The sequence below is a fragment of the Copadichromis virginalis genome, linkage group LG20 (assembly GCF_057382275.1).
Source record: "Copadichromis virginalis isolate Kocher_CV1m ecotype Utaka linkage group LG20, C_Virginalis_male_GT1.1, whole genome shotgun sequence".
NCBI lineage: Eukaryota > Metazoa > Chordata > Actinopteri > Cichliformes > Cichlidae > Copadichromis > Copadichromis virginalis.
The window spans coordinates 3662515-3683668 of NC_140637.1; the positions used below are offsets into that span (position 1 = coordinate 3662515).

A 21154-nucleotide genomic window follows, 5' to 3' on the forward strand; every position below is an offset into this window, starting at 1 on the left:
TAAACTGGCTGATGTAATCTACAGCCAGTGTTGCTTAACAATAAATGTTTCCTCCGATATAGAAGTGTCACATTTACTTCAAAGGCAGTCTTACAAGCTGGTGACTTAGAGACAGGGCTAGAGGGACCCCCAATGGATAATATGAGAATTGAAGGTGCTAATGGTAGCTTTCAAATTCTTTCCAAAACACTGAAGTAACGGTATAATTGGTCATTTCTTTGACTTAAATATGTTTGTCAAGAGCTTTCCCCAGAAAAAAAGCATTTAGCATTTTAAAATGTAAAATTAAATACAAACCTTGTTTAACTGTTGTAAATAGCACTTCTATCATAACTCCATCGATACTCTGGCCATTTTTTTGCACTACAATTAGAAATTACTTCACAAATACTAAGTATAAATATATTATCCATTTCCTCTGAACTGCTCGCTGTAGCCGCTGTGAGCCACTCCAACATGTGTACTAAAACTCTTATTTTTTATTATTCATGCCCTTGAGAGAATATGTTAGATGCAGCAGATCATGAATATTACTTCTGAATTTAGGTTATACACCCACTGGTCACTTTATTAGGTACACTTTTCAACTGTACATTAACACAAATATCAGCCAATTACATGGCAACAACTCAATGCATTTTGGCAATTAGAGATGAAGACGACCTGATGAAGTCCAAAATGCACATGAGAATGGGAAAGGAGAATAGTTGGACTGCTTAGACCTAATAGGAAGGGAACAGTAACTCAAATAACCACTCCTTAAAACCAAGGTATGCAAAAGAGCATCTCTGAACATGGAACCACAAAGCATAAGGGCTACAGCAGCAGCAGACCACACCGTATGCTACTCCTGACAGCTGAGAACAGGAAAGTGAAGCTTGCCTAAAACAAAGCACAAAGGATTCGAAAAACGCTTTCTGGTCTGATGAGCATAGGGTCAGAATAAAAAAACAACATGAAAGCACGGATCTATCCTGCCGTGTAACTGTCTGCCGGTGGTGTAATGGTGAAGGGATATTTTCTTGGCACACTTTGGACCACGTAGTAACAACTAAGCATCATTTAAATGCCACAGTCTGAGTGTTATTGCTGAACATGTCCGTCCCTTCATAACCACAGTGTAGCTATCTTTGGTGGCTGCTTGCAGCTGAAAAATGCACCATGTTACAAAGCTCAAATCATCTCAAACTGGTTTCTTGTACAATGACAATGAGTTCACTAGAGCACGCTTGGGATGTGGTGGATCGGGTGCTTCACATGGTGGACCTGTGGCCCCCAAATCTGCACAACTATGTCATGTCGTCATGTCAATATGGCCCAAAATTTCTTAAAAATGTTTCCAGCTGTCGAACCTTGTTATGAAGAATTAAAGAAGCTCTGGAAGTAAAAAAGGGGTCCAACCCAGTACTAGCAAGATGCATCTAAAGAAAGTAACACATGAGTGTATATTTTGACAAAGCTACATATGTTATGTTATGTTCAGTTCATGGTAGCCTGTAGCCATGCACTGAGCTTTAATAATTGCACTTGGTATATGGTCTCTTTAATGAAAGATATTTGACATGCCAGAAGCAGGAACAAAGTTTAAAAAAAACATCATGGCTCGTGTTTTAAAACGCTGTCACTGTGAATGTTTGGTCATCAGTGACAGTGCTTACTGTAACAGTTTGTTATTAGATATAACCTGTGTTGTATATGCATATTGTAAAACAATCACAGCGCAGTCAATAACAGGTATAGACATCAAGTATTCTCTATTAGATGTAATTAATTGTGACTTGATATATATGAGCTATCAATGTGTGATTTTTGTGAAGAGCAGAGAGAAAAGAGTGAGCTGGAATATAAAGGCATTTACTTGCAGTATGTTTACAAAGAAGAAAAAAAGCACCTTTGCTGGTGTACACAAGACATGATCTAGAGGTTAACTTTTACACATTTGTAGAAAGGCAAACATAATCAAGCACAGAAATTGTCAGATTGTAGACAAGTGCTTTAACAAATTGCAAGTTAGTGAATCCTTCAAAGACACAAACTTAGTCATCATGCCATATCATGGTCCTAATACGTAACAATTTAAAATAAAGTCACTTTCAAATATCCTGCAAAATGTTGGACCAGCGAGCACCCTTGAAACACAAACTTTTGCAAGTTAAGACTGAAAACTTCCACTGATAATAAAAACAAAACAAAAAACAACAACTTTATTCCTTATTGGCAACTGGAACTGCAACTTTTTATTTCATTTTATTAAAATATAGACCAAATAAATACTAAATCACAAGACTGCAGACTTGCTATCAGAGCAGAAGAACTTCCAAAGACTATGGAGGCAAAGTTAGTGTGCCTGGCACATCATGTGAAACCAGTAATAGTTACCAACCTTCTGCTGCATCGACATAAATAAAACTGCTGCCATCTGGCATAATTTCTAATCTGCTCAAGTGTTTTCTTCTATCCATTTTTGAGCCTCACTTTTTTTTTTTGGTGGGGTGGGGCTATCCATCCCAGCAGTCACAGGACAAAAAGAACGGTGCAACCCCAACAGGCCGCCAGTCTGCCACAGAGCTAACACAGAGAAAAACGAACACTCACAGCCAATTCTCTAGTTAACCTAACATGCATGTTCTCAGAGCGTGGGAGTAACCTGGAGTAACCCAGAGAAAACCCACGCAGGCATGGGGAGAACATGAAAACTTCGCACCAGCCATCCAGTGATCCAGGACGTTCTTGCTGTGTTAACCCCCACACTCTGCTTTCTTTAAATCTGATGTGTTTACTTCTATTGGTATATCAAAAATGACTGCAGCATGAGCTCTTCAGGGTGTCAGAGAGAAAGATGACCACTCCAACGCCAACATATAAACCACCTTCACACGACACACTCTATTACAAATACAGGACATGAGTGCTCATTCATCAACTGTTTGTTTCACTCTAAAAAGGTATAACGAGCATATACTCATTCTGTAATTTATGACTTTCCTCATTGTCTGTGGCAAACTCTTTTAAATTATATTTACATTTTAAAAAGTAACATTCATACTTCCTGTGAATTTAGCAGGCAAGATAATAACTTTAATTTCTGACTATTCATGAACCAAAACAGCTGGATGATTAGATGCACATACATACACCGTTACTATGATGGAGCTGAATAAACCTGATGTTACACTTTCTTTCTGCAAAGAAAGTGGGAAAGATTTCCTTAAAACAGGCTTTGAGATACTCAACGCATGAGGAGAATGCACTGGTGCCAACTTGATTCTACAAATGAAAATATATTCATCTGCAGTTCACTCACTGCTTATTTAGATTTTTTGTAAAGAAAAATACATTAAGTTCATCATTCCTCCTATCACATATATTGTAATAAATTGCAGAAAGGTTGGACAACTCTTTAATACCGTGGAGACACTTCCTTGCAGTGTGCAATGCAGTGTGATGAGCTCTTTAATAATGAGCCAGTGAGGTCTGAAGAAACAGCTTCATTTTCAGTCTCTCAACAGCAGATAGTCTTTGATAGTCTCTGGTAAAGGAAGCTCTTTGACAGCCGTGGGGAGGAATTGCACTCCGAGACTTTGCCGTACTGCACAGCGTGCCAGAGAGCGAAGCGTGGGCGCCTGAGCCACCATGTTGGTCAGCCTCGCCAGCAGCTGGGGATCTTTACTCAGCTCCCTGGGAAGGGTGCCGTCGGCCCGTCGAATCTCAAACCTCCCTGCTGCTCGACACAGTAGCTCCAAACACTCTTCCTCTTGTTCGGTGCCCAGGCCTCGGGCCAACAGGGCCACCAGCCGGGAGATAGGGGTCTGGCCCTTCAGGTTAGTTACATGGACCTGCGCTCCATAGTCTAATAGCACTTTGACACTTTCAAGGTTGCCTTTCATTGCTGCCCAGCTAAGAGGTGTGTCATTGTTATAGTCACGGGCATTGGGACAGGCCCCGCTCTCCAGCAGGGCCCTTACACACTCAGGATTATCTTTGAAGGCGGCCCAGTGAAGAGGAGTGTCTTTATTGCCATCCAGGGCATTTGGCTGGGCTCCATATTCCAACAGCAGCTCCACACAGCTCTCATCCTTCTCTGCTGCATAGTGCAGTGCTGTACGATTATAGCCATCCAAAGCATTTACCTGATGAGAAAATTCAGTATAATGAGCAGTCTTATGCCAACAAGACTTAATTAAATAGCACAAAGCTGCAGGGTGCCCTGAGAAGTGACTGTGTAGGCGTCTCAACGCCTGCCAGATATTTTGGCTCATGTGTTGCAGCACAGATGTAAAAGGAGGGTGAAATGGAATAACCAGATGATTCAGAAATTGTTTGCACCATTAAATTATATCAAAAACAAAAGAACGACAGTCTACCAAATAGTCCAAATGAAAACTGCTCAGTGATCATCTAAAGAAACAGGGAATGAATGTGAATGCTGTGAGACCTGAAAGTAAAACTCATTTTACAGAGGATAGTTTCCATCAAATAATTGTAACGATTAACCCTTTAAATTCTCCCATATCCCCACCACATGTACACAGTACTACTAAAATAAACTGATACAATTTCCCTATCTTTCCAGACAGCCAGTGGTTTCAGATCATGACTCAACATGAATCCTTCAGTGTAAACAATGCTAGGTGTCTTCTTTACATTTAGAAAGCTTTTAACCTTTGTCCTGCTCACACTTACACTGACTGTGTTTGCATGCATACTTACCCGCCTTAAGGCCAAAACCTTTAAAGGTGCCGAATAAATCTAAAGTGAATATGAAAAACTTCCGTGTGCAGCTGTAACATACCTCTGCCCCCTTCTCCAGCAGCAGCTCCACACAGTCAGCATCAGCAACCATACAGGCACAGTGCAGGGGTTTGAGAGTGCCATGCATCCGATTCACATCAGCACCCTTAATCAGCCAGGAAATAACAATATCAACATTACACTCATGACACTACAGGGGATTGTTTACGTCACTTTGACTGGAAGATAAGCAAGCCTACCTTACGGATAAGATCCTCCACATTGTCGTGCGGGAATGAGCGAATGGCTGCAATTGTTCGGATGAGCCGCTCAGACAGGGAATATTTACTCTGAATGCTTTGCATGATGTACCACATAGTAGAGCTCATGTGTAACAGAAGAGCATTGCACCCAGGCAGGGGTGACGCTATGGCACACTGAAACACAGTTTTTAAAAATTGCTTGATTACAACTTCTAAGACACAGTGAATCTTAAATAAGTCAACAGAATATAAAACAGACATTTCACAGATTATCGTGCCTAAGTATGCACGCAGACCTGTTTTATTCAGTATACCAGTGCTTTGGTTTGATGAGTTATATGCTTGCTATAAATACAAAATATTTTCAGTTTACATACAGAATGTGTTAGAAATTGTTTAACTAAAGACCGAAATTTCACACAGCTTTGTTAAAATACCAAAATTAATATTCAAAATTATCTTTCCCGACTATTATCTGTTTGGGTTGGACACGATGTCTTGTCGTATAATCTAGATGGTGCAAGGCTCAGCTGTAATCAGGGAGATGACACCCAACTTTATTTTGCTGTTGCTACCTAACTGAAGTAGATACGACCCACTTGTCAGCTATATATATATATATATATATATATATATATATATATATATATATATATATATATATATATATATATATATATGCAGCTATCGCCGCTGCTTTTAACAAATGACTGACACACACAGCTAACCTTAGCTCACTCTGCAAAAATAAACAAAGTCTGCAACAATGACACAAGGTTTACAATCAAGTAAAAGCTTTAACGTTGACGTAGAAACCACAAGGGTTACTTCGCGCTGACCGGAGGAGTTTATAGGCAAAAGAAAAACAATCATACCCGGCTACACTTCCCACTATCCTGCTAGCTAGGCTAGCTAGCTGTGAGGTAATGTTAGCTTCGAGATGCAGGAACAAACGACACTCACAGACGGAGAAAAACCGCTGACATAATTACCAACTACTTGTAAACTCGCCTTCCAACACAGCTCGCACGAATCAACAAGAATTAAACAATGCTGGTGAAAACCCATACCGTTTACAGTCCACGGCTTGAAGGTCTGGCAGGTTACTGTATAGACCGACCGCTGCTAGCTTTCACATAAACACGAAACGTCACCACTAGGGCCACGCCCTCTGTCTCGAACCTCGGTATTTAAACGCGGGCAGAGTGGACGCTGACTGTCCGCAGTAATTTGGTATAACCTGACATTTTCTCTGAACACCGACGTTTACGGGGCCTGGCAGAACTCCACGTCCTCGCCAAGTGTACTCACTTATCCCAATAAAAGCATGTATGACGGCACGGCAGGCTACCACCGGCGTGCCACGGATTCTTTCAGTTTATGTCCATGTTAGGGGCTCAGCTAGCAGAAACAGCGGCAGAGGAGGTGGGGAGTTGGACTCCGATGATCAGGAGAGTACTAGCTAAGGATAAGCAGTTTTTATCATCTTCTTACTTTATCCCTAAGGTTTAACCTAATCCTGAACCTGATAGTCCCATGCCGACATCAACTCTCAGCATACGCGCCTAAAAATGGGTAGCCGAACCACATATAGGCCATACGTCAGCGGCGGATCTAGAAAATTTCACATGGGGGGGGGGCAAAATGTCTAGGCAGGGTGGTACATACCTCTTCAGAAAAATATGTCAAAATCCCCTATACGTAAACAGAATCAAGAAATTATTGACAAAAACACTTAAAAATTATTTATTGTATCATTATCTCCTAAGAAAATAAAGGCTATAAGAGGCTTTTAGACAAACAAGCAATTAGTTTGTACAAGGTGGGCAGCTTAGGGGCAAGGCTCTACAGCAGGAGGAAAGCTCCCCCACAAGATATGTGCTAATTTTATTTATTTTTGTTGTTTTCCAGCAATTATGAATCATCATAAGAGTGCATGAAGCCAAATGAAATTTGTCATTCAGGGGGGAGGCAGTGAAAAAATTTTATGGAGTGACACAATACTTATTAACACCACCTGTGGCATTGCAGTGAAAAATCTAGACCCTGTACCAGCTGAAATGCATGAATCCATTCTCTTCCGCTTATCCTTGTTGGGGAGGGGGCTGAAGCCTATCCAAGCTGTCTCAGAGCGAGAGGCAGGGTACACTCTGGACAGGTCGCTAGTTTGCTGCAGGGCTAAGAAAGAGACAACCATTCACACTCATATTCACACCTATGGGCAATTTAGAGTTACCAATTAACCTATTCCCACTAACTGCATGTCTTTGGAATTTGTGAGGAAGCCGGAGTACCTGGAGAGAACCCACGCAAACACGGGAAGAACATGCAAACTCCACACAGAAAGACCCTGGCCTGATGGTGGAACTGAGACCAACAAAATGTCTGATCCACTGGGATTTCCCCCTACAGCCATTTACTGAGAATGGTCTGATAAAATGATATTCACCATGTGGCAGGTCTGTGTCAAAATACCTTGTTGGTGGCAGATTGGCCAGCCAGCTTCGAGCAAATAGTCACTCAAATAACCACTTGCTACAACAGAAGTATGCGGAAGAGCCTCTCTGAACACATTGGACCTTGAAGCAGATGTGCTACAGCAGCAGAAGACCACATTTCTGTCAGCTGAGAAGAGAAGACTGAAGCTGCAATACACACAATTTCACAGTGGAAGACTGGAAAAATGTTGTCTGCTCTTTTTGACTTTAAATGTTTTAAAAACAATAAAATTAAAATAAACAATGTAACAAATGATCAGAGATGCAGGATATTCAGTCTGTAGTTCTATTAACAGCTTGATACACTAAAAGAAAACATATGTTTCGTGTAGGTGCTTAAAACAAAACAACAGTAATAAATGTGACACTGGGAAGCCAAATCAAAATAATTTATTTTTGGTGACATTTCATACAGTTCTAAGATTGTGTCTCAAACACTTGGTTGATTCATGACTACATTTCCATTTGCCACCCCAACCCAAATTAACAGAAAATAACCCAAACATATTTTTTTTTTTTTTGGGGGGGGGGGGGGGGGGAGCAAATCCTGTAGGTATTTTTGCAAGCCTGTCAACATCAACCATATGCTTCTAAAATGATTTCACATTACTCATGAGTAAGATTCTTTTTAAAAACAAAGTTAGTGCATTTCTTTAATTATACTAAATCACTAGCTGCTCATACTTATTAATGAAAAAAACTAAACAAAAAACAGCTCCAGTGATTGGATACTCGTTTACTGCATTACTAATCCCAAAGTCAACGCAACAAGTATTTTCTCTCAGCTGACATCTTAATCGGTACAGAAATGTCATATGTGATTTTTTTCATTTTTGCCAATGCGATTTCACACAACTTTGGGGAAACCAGCCTACCAAGATTGGGAGAAAAGCGCTGCATTAGAATTAAAATAAATAAATTTAAGAAAGCAATACATACAGTGAGTCAAACTTCAAATTCTAAGTTAACCTGTTTGTTTTCCAAAACTTAGAAGAAAAACAAAACAAAAGGAAAACAAAACAAAACAGCAAACTCACCCTAAAAGCACAAAACAATCTGGTGGATTGACTGGTCAAAAGCCTCCCTCCGTAAATTCAATACTAGAACAATTACATTCTCCCACACACGTTTCTAGTGAAGGGTTATTACAATATAGCATAGGTTACTACACCTCTACAGCTTTTTCAAAATCCAGTTTCACTGGGCCAAAGAGTTCCCCCAAAGATTACATTAGCAGACCTCATCAATAAAAATCTAAACTTTATCCTAGCACACTATAATCGCAGCCAGCTGGCACGTAGCACGTGAAAATATTCCAATTTCCTTTATATCCACAACTTGGCTGCCTGATAGTAAATAGCTATCATCATTAGCTAACAGCACTCAGTCTATTTTTTTTGACATTATGCCATTGTTAAGAACAAATTCACAGATAAGCTTAACCTGGATATCCCGTGATGATGATGATGATGTAGAAAAGCCAAACCTTGCCTAAAACCACTGGGCGCACCAAGCAGTCAAATCTTAGCAAAAACCTATTTGTTTTTCCTCATGAAAACACACGATCCCCCCAAAAAACAAAACCCACAACAAAACATGTAAACAGAGAACCTGACTGATAATCAACATGACGATATTCTGAATTCATCGGAACAGTTAAACTCAAAACACGTAAAACTCAACGTGAAAAACTTTGGACCAGGCTAGCAGGTTCACCGTGGCTAACAGCCCAGTGAGCCCCCCCTACAGAGCATCCGGGCTTTGAAGAAAAATCACACATCTGACCGCGGTGCATGTCAACACCTTCTGATAATCTGACGGAGAGCGTTTAAGCCAATCATGAACCAGGATCAAAATACCACCATAGAACACAATTCATTGATATACATTAGAAGACCACATTGTCCCGTTTCAGGACGATTCAGAATCTCTGCTGTAAAAATCAAAATGTTCTCAATATCATTACATCAGTGCGACAGCACCCTGCAGCACTTCAGTCATTTAGCTTAACAATCGATGCATACACAGACATCAGTCAACCCTTCAGTCATACTTGCAAACCTAAGCACACAAGAGAAAAAACAAAACAAAAACTGATGTCTCATTGCGTGTTAGTGATATCTTTGTATATGTACATGACATATATGCATGTTCTTTTTTCTTAGTGCATATTGTTCTTGCAGACCAACATCTATTCTTTAATTAAAAAAAAAAAAAGAAAAAAAAAAAAAAAGGTAGAGGGCCATTTACGAGGCCCAGCATCCCACCTTTCCCTAGCGGAGCATGAACGAATCAACAACCTTCAGGTAAGTCACACTTAAATTCTTTTAAGCGTATTTCTGAAGGCCAAAACAACGTTTTTGTTTCTTTTCCAATCACTCGTCAAAGTTCTTCAGGTGTCATTTTGCCCATAAGTCCTGGATGTCAGTCTCATTGCCACTTTAAAAGCCTCTCTTTGGACATGTTCCAGGGGGGTGGGGAAGGTGGCTACCATAATTGTTGTTGCTTTTATGTTATTCATTTTTATATAATTATATATATCCATGTATATATTCATACATCTTTTTCTATTGATATCAAGTTTTTATTTTGGCGATACTGGTGGGATGTTCTGCTCTTTTCCAGTGTGCCTGTATCCTCCCTGCGGGGAGCTGCGTCGGGGTGGTGGAGGACGCCTATGGTCCCGGAACTTGAGGCCCCCGGTGCCCCTGGGACCATTGCTGCGGTGGTAGCTTTGAGAGTCACGTTCACGCGGTGGCCGGCTCTCCTTGCATTCCCATCCCCCCTCCCTGTCGTGGCTTCTCTCGTGCTTGTCTCCAGGACTGCTGCTGGAGCCCGGCTCCTCGGCCTTGTTCACGCGCAATTCACGTAGTGGCTGGCCCGACGCAGTGCTAGAGGTGGCCGGGGTGGCCGGGGCAGGGGATGCAGGGGGAGGGTCCTTGGGTGGCCTTTGACACACTTCGGCGTAGCTGAGTTTACGGGGCTCCTAAACAAAAACAGAAAAAACATTTTTAAGATGGGTAAAACATACACTCATTTACTGAGTTTTAGCACCCTTCCAGTCAAACCCTCAGATCTCATAATCTTGACGCTCATTGGGGTAGGAGTGAAAATTCTGGACTTTTGGTGAGACAAAAGCATGGGGGGTGGGGTTGGGGTGAAATGAGAGAGAGAGAGAAGAAAAAAAGAGTGACAGAGATGAGGGATAGAGCCAAAGCCAGTCAATTCACTACCTCACTTTCCCTCTATGCGCAAAAGATCTCATCATCAGGAAGACAACTGTGCTCATGTGGCGGCAGCAACAACAGGAAAGTCAGATTCTCACCTGTGCAGGGGTGGGAAGAGCGGCTGTCGCAGGGGCAGCCGTGCTGGGTGTGGCTGGTGTGGAAGCAGCAGAGGTCTGAGGCCTGGAGCTAGGCACAGGCTGTGTGGAGGCGGGGTTGCCGGGAGTTTTGACAGGTGTGCGTGGAGTTGGTTTTTGAGTCGTAGGTTCCACCCGTTCGACTCTCTTCTCCTGACGAACAGTACTATCAGGACAAGAGGTTCAGTTAGCAAAGCTAACATTTTAAGTTTTATTGTAAGAACAAAACATGCTCAAATTAAGAGCAGAGACAATCATACCCAGAGGCTGAAGGTCCAAGTGGTTGAGTAGCAGATTTTGCTGCTGCCGGGGCAGGACTTATGACAGCCACAGCTTCCTCTGTGACTTGACCTGAACCTGGACTCGCAGTGGCTTCTTTATTGGCTTGTTCTGCCTATAAAAAGCAAAGTGCATGAATGTTACACTTGTGCAGTCCTCATCTCAACAATGCTTTCTATGCATCATTGTTCAAGAGATTTACAAACTCATTTTCTTACCTTGTCCCTGTACAAACCACGTACTACATCCGACATCCGGTTTTCTAACACTGGCTCCCCCTGTGTGCTGACCACACAGCCCGGAAGAGGAGGGAAGTTGGTAGCAGCCAGGTCAAACTTGGGTGGTGAAACCTTGACCTCTGTTAAGGGTACAGGCCTCTGAGAAAAGGAATTAAAAACAGAGCCAACGGGCAGAAATATCATTACATGGTTCATGGTTTTAAACACAACATACAAGTTTTATGGCCATAGGTAATTGCTGTTTACCGCAATCCTTTCTTCTTCTCGCCTCCTCCGTGTTCCTCTGTAGGTCGTACGTCTGAAATACAAATAAATAAGGTGTGAATAAAGAGTCAAGTCAGTCAAAAGTCATATGCATGCCAAATCCATTAAGCATGCGTCAGTCAATAAGCAAATTTCAATGACATCATTTGATGTTTACATATAAATCAGAAAGAAAATGTTTGAAGCAACAGACAAAAAAAAAAAAGAACATGTGCAACTAGCTCAAGCACAGATGCTGCTGTTGACACTGGGGACACAGTGAGGCATGCTCCTGGCAGGGAGCAGTACATGAGACTTGCCAAAAAAGCAAAAAAAAAAAGTTTAGTTTTAGTCTTCAAGTTGATGATTAATGCTGTAAGTGGAATTTTGAACTCCCAAGTTGACTGTTTTGTTTGTTTCATTTACCAAAAAAAAAAAAAAAAAAAAATCAAATCTGAGTAGTACCTACCCACTGAAATGACACTCATGTCTAGGTCTAAAAACCCTTTTACTCATTTAAACTGCATTTAGTTCAAAATATGGCTTTTGGTTAAAGTCAAGTCAACTCTAACCTGCTTAAATCGATGGAAATATCATAACCTATCAAATCTAACCCACGAGCAGCAGCTCTAACATTCGACCAGGTTTGAAACAGATGAGGCTTACCTTCCACGTCCAGCTACCCCACTGTCATCGCTGGCGTCCAATGAGGAAGAGGGGGGTAGATGCGAGAATGCCATGGTCAAGTCAGTGGTTGTCTGGACTGTGTTAGTAGTGGAGACGGCGGCAGTAGCGTTGGGAGCAGGAGGCTGCGGGTTTCGCAGTCCGGTCAGGCTTTCCAGTGGGACCGGTGTTACGGATGCTGAGGTCACGTCGTTTGGCCTCACCTGGGGCTTCACGTGGTTTCTGTTGTCGTGAGGGGAAAGTGAAGATCAAGGTTACTATGCATTTAAAATGCTCTGCATACAAATTGGCAACCAGTGCTTCCTACTGAACTTAATAACTTTCGGTTAAGGTGCTTGGTGCTTTTACACTTAAGTCCACGTAATATAAATTATTCCGTTCAGGATTTATATTTTTACACATTTACCAACTTTTAGTCGTGTATTTTTGCAGTCATAAAATACACAAGACATTATGCTTATGTGTTCCAAGGAAACAGATCTGTGTAATACACATCCAGAGCCTTTGAAAGCAGTTCAGCAGCTGTTACAAGTACATTAATCCAATTTGTTGGCTATAAGATGTTAAACCACTGTAGGGCTGTTCGATATAACTATATATTTCAGATGACGATATAAAAACGTCTATTGTTTCATATTACGCTATTGTTTGTTTCGTGGTGTCGCAAAATGAACTGTTTACAGCAATAGTTTTTCATCGTTTTGATAGTCACTGTAGAATTTCTCTCATATTTAAAATACCCACACTACGGACGGACAACTGCTTTATGCATTTCGTTAGCAACAACAAAGGTAAAACCGCTTGTTTATTTTCCACATAAACCTTTCACAATAAAGCTTAAGATCCTGTTGAGATTTTTCAAAATAAACTGAATCACATGAAATAGTATGCAGAGTGTTCACGGATGAGAAGCTAAAAAGAGCCGTCAGGTGCTAAAAAAATAAATAAAAACCTTAAGACAGGCTTTTCCCAGCAGCACGCCGTGTAATACTCACAAAAATTGTTAAAATTGTGTCAGTTTAAACTCGATTCCAGGTACACGACGCCCAGGTGAAAAACACTTTGTGCAAGTCGAGTTGCCCGAGATTCACAGAAGTTACAGAAAATGTAAAACTTTTGTGATAAATATCGTTGTCGGGACGATAAATGTCTTATATCGGGATATGAGATTTTGGTCATATCGCACAGCCCTAAACCACTGTATGAACTTAAGAGTAAATCTTGTGTTAAAACACTGAAAATCATGCACTGCAATCTGAGGTAATTAGAAGCCTATACACATCATTTCATTTGAAGTCTTCAAAGGAAATAAACTATTTTCTAGTGAAAAGAAGCTAAAACGGTTCAGTCAGTTCAAAGGAAACACTGGTGGCAACCACACTAAACTTGACAGTTTGCAAGGGAAATGGGACAACATGCTGTGTCTTCAGAGTAAACGTAGACATGCAGGTGGTTTTGGACTACAACTGAGGTCATGATTGGCTGAAGCAGCTAAAACTCAGATGTCAGAATTACTGTGTTTGGCTATCTGCAACCAATCATTAACTCACTGAGCAGAGCTGACAACACCCCTGCAAGACCTGCCAGGATTTGTGCCACAAATAAACCTTTTAGATGTTGTATGATTAGCATGATTTCACATAAACTTATCTTCCCACCGGTCTTTGACCCTCAGATCTCATAATCTGAACGCTCATTGGGTTGGGACTGAAATTCCTGACTTTAAAAGTCCACAGGGAGAACAGAGAGAGAGAAAGAAAGAGCAAAGAGAAAAGATGAAGAAAGAGAGAGAACCAAAGTCAGTTCTTCCATCCCTCTTTCCCTCTATGCGCATCATGATCTCATCACTGGGTCTGACTTATGTCTTTGTGAAGCTTCTTTTGAACAAACGTGATGAACACGCTTGAAAAAGTTGTCATCTCTTTGCACAAAAATGCAGTGTATGAATTGATGCTTGACAGCAGAGATGACCTACACTCAACTCCTGTCAGCATTTCTTTGTTACAGCATATGATGACAGTCACGAATGAAAGCAGCACAAATAAAAAGAAAGACTACACATGATGGATAGTTAGTTGTGATGTAGAGAAGCTGTCACATGTAATAATGTAAATGCAAAGAAGGGCAAGATAGCCTTAACTGGAAAAATAAATAAATAAAGCCAGTTGCTCGAAATCAGATTGCAGCCAGCATTTATCAAAGGAAAGACAAATCCAGGACGCTCATAAAAAGGCACCAAACATTTATCACAACTACGAGGATGATTATGGCCATAAAAATCTGCCTGGCAGAAGGCATGGGGCCTGTTATGTATTTAATCATTTGGCTACTGCGGTATGGTAAGAAATGAGGGAAGCAATGAAGCTCATTATATAGTATAACAGTGGTACCTGAAGGCATTTATTACATTCTTTCTTGAATAGAGGGGTACACTGTGGGGAAGTAAAAGAAGACAGGGAGTGATGAGCAGTTCCCTCTTTAACTTTAGACAAACTGTATTACAGAGATGGTCCGATGTTCACTGTTTAACTTCATGCAAACAAGAACACAAGTGATAAAACATTCTAATATGTTTGAGAAAAGAGACCCCCCCCCCCAAACAAACAAACAAAAAGCTCACAACAATAATCCTTACCGGCTTCTGTTGAATGGGCGAGAGATATTAAGAGAACTGGAGCTGGTCTTGTAGTGTCCAGCGGAGCCAAATCCATTCACAAAGCTACTGTTGGGAAACGGAGCCTGCTCAAGAGGTGGAAGGGGGCAAAAATAAATAAAAAAGTCAGTATTTACTAATCCTCCTTAAAGCAACACTTTTTTGCATATATCTGTTGTTTAGCTTTCCCCAAGGAGATGAAAATAGGTAAGCTCATTGTAGAGCGGCTTTAGAAAAGAAAAAAAAAACAAAAACATCCCAGCCAATTCTTATGCAACATTGTGTATTTATGTCATTGACATTTCAGAAAGCAAAGCATCTGAATTTAAGCATCACAATAAATAAGGAAGCAATAACTAACAAGGGATTCTGCCACAGCTGGCGCGAAACACATTTTTCACGGTTGATTTCCTGCATTATATTTAGGTGCTGAATGCTGGTGATGAACGCAGACAAAAGCCTTTGAGGTGCATGAAGTGTGGCTTTCTGTTTTCTGGGTTTTAATAATCACACAGAACAGACATTAATGCCTGACTGTATTTGGCTATATTTGTAAAGATGCAGTTATTTCGATTAGTGCAAAATAAACTTGGATGATTAGTCGGCAGGTGTGCAATGGTCCCTGAAGTCCTGTGACAAAAACCCCTTCTATAAATAATAAATTAACATTAATAATACACTTTTAAGATTACACTGAATTCGCCCCTTTGACTGTAGATCCTCTGACAGAGGGTTTTAGTTAGTCTCACAGCAGCAAAAGCACAGTCAATCTCACCAGAGGCGTTTCAAAGTACGGTGTGGGCGAAGGTGTCCAGGTGGGAGGTACGATGCCGTAGAGGGGGTACTGCTGCTGGGGGTAGACGTGCTGCATGTAGAGCGGAGAGCTGTACTGGGACTGGCTCTGGGACTGCTGAGCGTACAGGCTGCTGTCCATGCTACGGTAGCCGTTCTTTGCAAAAAATGTGTTGATGGCCTTTATTCTGGCCTGTTGGTATGAATCAGAGGGGAAAATGTGTCAACAGACGTCAAGATGTTTACAGAAGGGCCTTTCCAAAATGTCAGATTTTAATTTAACTCACCATAATGGGTTTTCCCTGAAATGTTTTTACTTCTTCTCTCAAGTACTTGTACGCCTAGGGGGGCAAGAAAAAGAGTCAAACGACTATTAGTGATGCTGGATTTCATCTGAATACTTTAGACATGATGAAGAAGAGTTGAGCTGAGTACCTGTTGAGCATCTGTGTCCGATTGGAATGTGATGTACCAGTTGTTGTTGTGTGCAAACTCGACACTTATAACCTTTGGACAGTTGTCATTTTTGAACAATGACTCCACTTCCTGTGAATTGAATACAATGCATACTCACTTCAAGCATATAACTATGTTTTCAGTGCTTTAATGGCCTGTCAGTCAAACGTTTTTTTGTTTTTTTTTTACCTCAACAGGTGTGGTTTCGGGAACTTCTCTCAAAATGATAATGCACCGCTTGTGATTAGGACGCACTTTCTCCCCTTTCTCATCCACTTGTACCATAGGAGAGGCTGGAAGGAAGAGTGGGTTTAAGAATATTTAAGCTGAGGCAAAAGACCAATCAGTACACACCTTTTTAAACATGAGCCATCCTCAGCTTTTCACTTACATCTCAACACATCCAGAATGAGGTCCATGTCTGTAGTGAGGACTTTAATGCTCTCCATACTGGCAATAGTCCAAATAGGGACAAACTGATCGCTGTCCATCTGGGACATCAGGTACAAATCCTTTGAGAGGTTCTCTCTGAATCAAAATAAATAAATTCACGTAGATTAGCTTCTGCAAACAGTCAAGAGAAAACTATTTTCTAAATTTTGCGCATAAAAAAAATTTGCTTTAGGTGTTGGCTTCTTACCTGGAGAAATAATACTCCAGTTCTTTCTTCAGAGACTCTCGCAAATTCTCAGAAGAGATTGGCTGTTCTTCCGTTTTTGAATCCACTGTAAAACATTAAAGAATCAATGGTTAAAAAAAAAAAATTGAAATGTTTTCTGTTAAAAAGCATTAATGACATTATTTTTCCAACACAACCTTTTTCTTTTCAAAGACATATGCTGATGTCACATTATAAGCAGTGACTGAAATGACTCCAACAGTGTCAGATTCATCCGTGTCATAAGCGCGACAGGAAAAGTTGGAGTTACTGGAAGAGCGGCTAGATTGAGGTGACTTTTACTCTACTCCATTCAAACTCAGATAAAGGTGTTGTTGTACACATACAGGGTGTACAACAACACCTTTATCTATGACCTTGGGGGGGCATTAGATTGCACAGGTGTAACTAACACAGGGGCCAGTGGTTCCAAGTTTCCACAGTGGAGTATATGCTTAGCAACACAAGTGATTAAGACAGGGTTTTTGTCAGGGTGGTAATTAAATACAAATAACTCTACAGGTTAGGTGTGACCCAGCAGTCTCTCAGTTTAGCCAGTGTTTCATCTGGCTCCCAGACAAATTTCCCTCGTGGAACAAAGAGTTTTGTGAACACGTCTGCATGAAAGTCCTGTATTTTAAGCTGTTGATACATTTTATGGTATCAGATCACTCAATCGGCCACCTCAGTGCATTCAAGCTGTTCATAATTTCCTGTTTTCAGACGTATTGAAAAAAAACACAAATTTTTAGCTGCAGCCTGTGTGTGTGAAGATGACTTCTTGTGTCAAGACTGACCTGAGGTCCCTGTTGTAGACTCAGCGGGGGAAAAGCCCAACTCTGGAGGGTCCATTCCATTTACTGCTATCTCAGCTGTTGCTGTGGAGCTGCTGTTATCCAGGGCCGGGAATCCCACGGTATACTGCTTGCACCCAGCAGACGGAGACTCAGAATAACCTGTGAACAAGGTAAAGAGTCTGATTCAGAAAGAGCAGTCTATTTCAAACTTACCCACATCTTTGATGGTTTAGCTATTGTTTGTGTACATGAAAAAAGTTGCGACTTATACAGATGCTATCTAAGAATTTTTTTATTTTTTTTTTTAAAGTAGTAAGGCCCCAAAATTATTTTAAAACACCAATAACAACGTTAGGAGTGTTGACTCAAAAAGGGGAAATAATCCCATGAGTAGACATGGGTGTCACAATGTCCAGTTTCCCAAAAAAGCCTTCAAACTTATTTTCCAAACACGTGCTGTAAAGCGCAATAAAATCAGTTTAGCATTCTCTTTCATTTCTTACCCTCATTGAGATCCGAGGGAGACCAATGAGGGTTGCTGGTAACGGTCTCGCTGGGGGCCACGGGCATCTCCTGCCACACCTTGGCATTAGGATTCAAACCAGCACCCTTGAAGGTGACCTTTAAAACAGAAAGAGGAGGATCAATCAAATTTGGTTCTGACAAACACTGAAAGCAGAGTGATGTTTATTTTTGAGCAGAGGTAAGTTGTCAGTTATCTAAATTTTACTGTTGAAATTTAAGAGTTTATATTTAAGCACTGAAATGCACACAACGTTTCATCTGTTTAATGCTTTTAGTGGTTCTTCAAACGTAAGACGCATTCAAATAAGGGCTCTTTTGACTAACAAATGTGTGACCATTTACACATCTGTCACCTGAGTTTTGCTTCTTTTTTTCCCCCGGTTGCTTTTTATTCCTTTTTAAGAAACAGAGTTTTAAATTTTAGACCTCTGCTGCACGTCTCAAGGCATGTTTGCCCTTACTCCAGCAGAGGTTTAAGGAAGGAGGATGCAATCCAAGTTACAGTCAATATTGAACAATCCTTCACACCCTTTTTACCTTGTGCTGGACAGCCATAGGAGCATGTTCAGCAAAAGACTCATTCAACCACAATACACCACAAAAACACCACATGAAATCACCCCTACTATTGGCCAAAAAACTTTATAACTCCCCCTTATGACACCTAGACTGTTATAACTAATACACTGTCTATAATGTTTATAGTATTGTTCTAATATGGCAGTTTGAGTGCCTTAGTTTTATCCAGTTTTGTTTATATTTTATATTTCATTTGTATTTTTCCCCATTTATGTTTTAAGTGTGCATCTGAATGAAAATTACTTCCCTCTGATATTAATAAAATATTTTGATTCTGACACCAGGGGACAACAAAGCCAAACTAAATTATGGTCTTCAACAACACCATAATAGACTAAGAGAGGAGCTGTAGATGGGTCATAGCCAACTACAGCTATGTCTGCTGATTTTCATTGATTAAATTTATACTGATGGCTGGAACATCCCAGTGACACATGTCCCCATAAGGCCTTGTGATCTCCTGTCAACAAAATCAGCCCTTACCCTGTTCACCTCAAGGAGGGGTGACTATAAAAGCTGTGTGTAGTCAAAATATTTGCAAACGAACACGTTACATGTTACCTTCACCAGCACAAATTTATTTCCCATGTATGTTATCCACAGATCTGATGTGACTCTCCATACCAAACCGGCTATGGTCTGGCAGAAGAAATCCTGACCCTGCAAAGATCTGTGGCCAAGAATAGATTGCACACTGACACATTAAGATCTACAGACACCGATGTGATCTTGATGTGAGCTAACTGTGGACTGTGCTTTTAATCTTGTGTAAAGTGGATGGCAGCTTCCTGCTAAACTGTCAGATTTACTTCACATTGTCATTCACCACCTGCTAACAGATCCTGGCTCTTTTTTGCAGAAGCACTTGGCCTGACAAGAGCAGCTCCCGGTGGTAGTATGGCTCAGGGCACTTCTCCTCCCCGATCACACAATAAGAACGGGATGTATACCCATAGGAGAGGCCTCTGTGCCATTCAGACAAGCGCGGACATTTATGTGCAGTGCAACTTGACACATGGTTACAATGCACGCTTCTGTGTTACAGGCCACAGCGAGCCAAGCAATGTCAGCTGACTGCGCTGCGCAGCAAAGGCCAGGTATTTGCAACGCATGTCACTGCGCTAGCTAGGTCTGCTAGCACCGCGATTAGCTCACAGATAACGGAGTGAATGAACACTATCATTCGGCCAGTAATTGAAGCATCGTTCACCCGCTAACGGAAAACAACTGATTCGGCGCGTGTCCGCTTCAAATACCACCGCAGTCATCCTAAAGCTCTGTCAAAACTTAACTTACGGGCTAATGATTACTCAGCAAACTACTTAATGAGCTTGCTGGTTACAACGGCTAAGCTACAGTTAGCAGCTATCTGAATGAGCTGCGGTAGAGCTACTGCTATAACCCCCCCACACACACCGCCACCATCACCAAGTGTGTAAAAGTAAAGCTTGTACTGGCAGCAAGTAGAGTAAGTAGTCGTGAAAGTCTTTGATTCTGGTCCCGCTTTCTCACATAGTCACAAAACAGTCACGCAAAAACTCACACACATTCACAAACGCGCTCAAAGTTTCATTCTTGATCTTGTTTGAGTTAATTTTAGATGTGTAATAAATAACAAAGCTAATTACGCAGAGGGGGCGTACTGCGCTAACAGGTCTCCCTGTTAGAAAGCGGCAGTCGCTTAGCCAGTAAGCTAACAGGCTAAAGAAGGCCTCACTCACCATGCCGCCTGACCCTCCCTCGCTCCCCAGCGGAGCCTCGTCCTTCCCACCGGTCTTCGGTCCGGGATCAGCCTCCTCCTGCAGCAGCGGCGGCTCTCCGCTCTGGTCTGAACTCATCAGCCGCTCCTGACTCACTTCTACCCCGTCGCGTTCTCCCGGCCCCCTCCTGCCACCACCACCGCCGCCGCTTCTCCCCGAAACGCCGGCTGAGTTCAGCAGTCAGTCTGGTTCTCTCCTACTCGACTCTGGATTGGCTAACCGGCTAGCGGGTATGCTACAGACTGAAGCTAGCGTGCGTATGAATCAACGAAGCGGGCTAACGACTAGCTAGCTCAATGAATCAAGCTCACACGCCGAGAAACTAATGGTACAAACAGTGCCAAACCATGACTCTTCTTAAACGGCGGTCCCCACTGGCGTTTCGTCAAATACTACAGCACACACCGGGTTCGTGAGGCGCATTCCTAACCGGGCGACCGGAGCGGACACTGGGGACACGCACCTTTCCTCAGCGCAGGCACACAGTCCGCCGAAGTCCCGGCTGCCACCGCGAGAACTCGGTGACCTCTACGGCGCTATTTCCTTTTCCGGATTTACACTGTAGTTTTTCTTTAGTAAGAGCACTTACATCGAGACCCAGTCGCTGTCTTTTTTTTTTCTTTTTTTTAAAAGAAT

The 21154-nt window shown here is 41.6% G+C and overlaps 2 protein-coding genes across 5 annotated transcripts; both read right to left on the reverse strand.

Moving 5' to 3' along the window:
* Positions 1 to 1838: 1838 nt before the first annotated feature.
* asb8 (ankyrin repeat and SOCS box containing 8) lies at positions 1839 to 6554 on the reverse strand. 2 transcript variants are annotated; one of them, XM_085444288.1, is made up of 4 exons: positions 6306 to 6554; positions 4992 to 5168; positions 4793 to 4897; positions 1839 to 4130 (listed from the first exon to the last, which is right to left on the reverse strand). In XM_085444288.1, the coding sequence occupies exons 2-4, from the start codon at positions 5118 to 5120 to the stop codon at positions 3495 to 3497; spliced, it is 870 nt and encodes a 289-aa protein (XP_085300414.1). In that variant the 5' UTR covers positions 5121 to 5168; positions 6306 to 6554; the 3' UTR covers positions 1839 to 3494. The 2 variants fall into 2 exon arrangements, with proteins under 2 accessions (XP_085300414.1, XP_085300413.1); XM_085444287.1 differs by lacking the exon at positions 6306 to 6554 and adding an exon at positions 6065 to 6299.
* A 1313-nt stretch (positions 6555 to 7867) lies between these two features.
* On the reverse strand, positions 7868 to 21030 carry larp4aa (La ribonucleoprotein 4Aa). Of its 3 annotated transcripts, none has more exons than XM_085443549.1 (17): positions 20480 to 21030; positions 18158 to 18275; positions 17655 to 17813; positions 16840 to 16924; positions 16591 to 16727; positions 16389 to 16492; positions 16179 to 16289; positions 16031 to 16084; positions 15727 to 15936; positions 14934 to 15037; positions 14689 to 14730; positions 12281 to 12520; positions 11618 to 11669; positions 11351 to 11509; positions 11114 to 11247; positions 10818 to 11019; positions 7868 to 10478 (listed from the first exon to the last, which is right to left on the reverse strand). In XM_085443549.1, exons 1-17 carry the CDS (start codon positions 20594 to 20596, stop codon positions 10077 to 10079), a joined length of 2430 nt encoding a protein of 809 aa, XP_085299675.1. In that variant the 5' UTR covers positions 20597 to 21030; the 3' UTR covers positions 7868 to 10076. The 3 variants fall into 3 exon arrangements, with proteins under 3 accessions (XP_085299675.1, XP_085299678.1, XP_085299677.1); XM_085443552.1 differs by having other exon boundaries at positions 20982 to 21003; XM_085443551.1 differs by lacking the exon at positions 14689 to 14730.
* Between the last annotated feature and the right edge of the window lie 124 nt (positions 21031 to 21154).

Bases quoted from the DNA above. Each gene is read 5' to 3' on its own strand.
- larp4aa (XM_085443549.1), bottom strand. From the start codon at position 20,596: ATGAGTTCAGACCAGAGCGGAGAGCCGCCGCTGCTGCAGGAGGAGGCT. The intron at 16,728-16,839 runs GTAAGAAGCCAA...ATTTTGATTCAG, and splicing joins CTGGAGTATTATTTCTCCAG to AGAGAACCTCTCAAAGGATT. The intron at 11,510-11,617 runs GTAAACAGCAAT...TCCTTTTCTCAG, and splicing joins GAGAAGAAGAAAGGATTGCG to AGGCCTGTACCCTTAACAGA.
- asb8 (XM_085444288.1), bottom strand. From the start codon at position 5,120: ATGAGCTCTACTATGTGGTACATCATGCAAAGCATTCAGAGTAAATAT. The intron at 4,898-4,991 runs GTAGGCTTGCTT...TGGCTGATTAAG, and splicing joins TGGAGGATCTTATCCGTAAG to GGTGCTGATGTGAATCGGAT. The intron at 4,131-4,792 runs GTATGTTACAGC...TTTTCTCATCAG, and splicing joins TGCTGGAGAAGGGGGCAGAG to GTAAATGCTTTGGATGGCTA.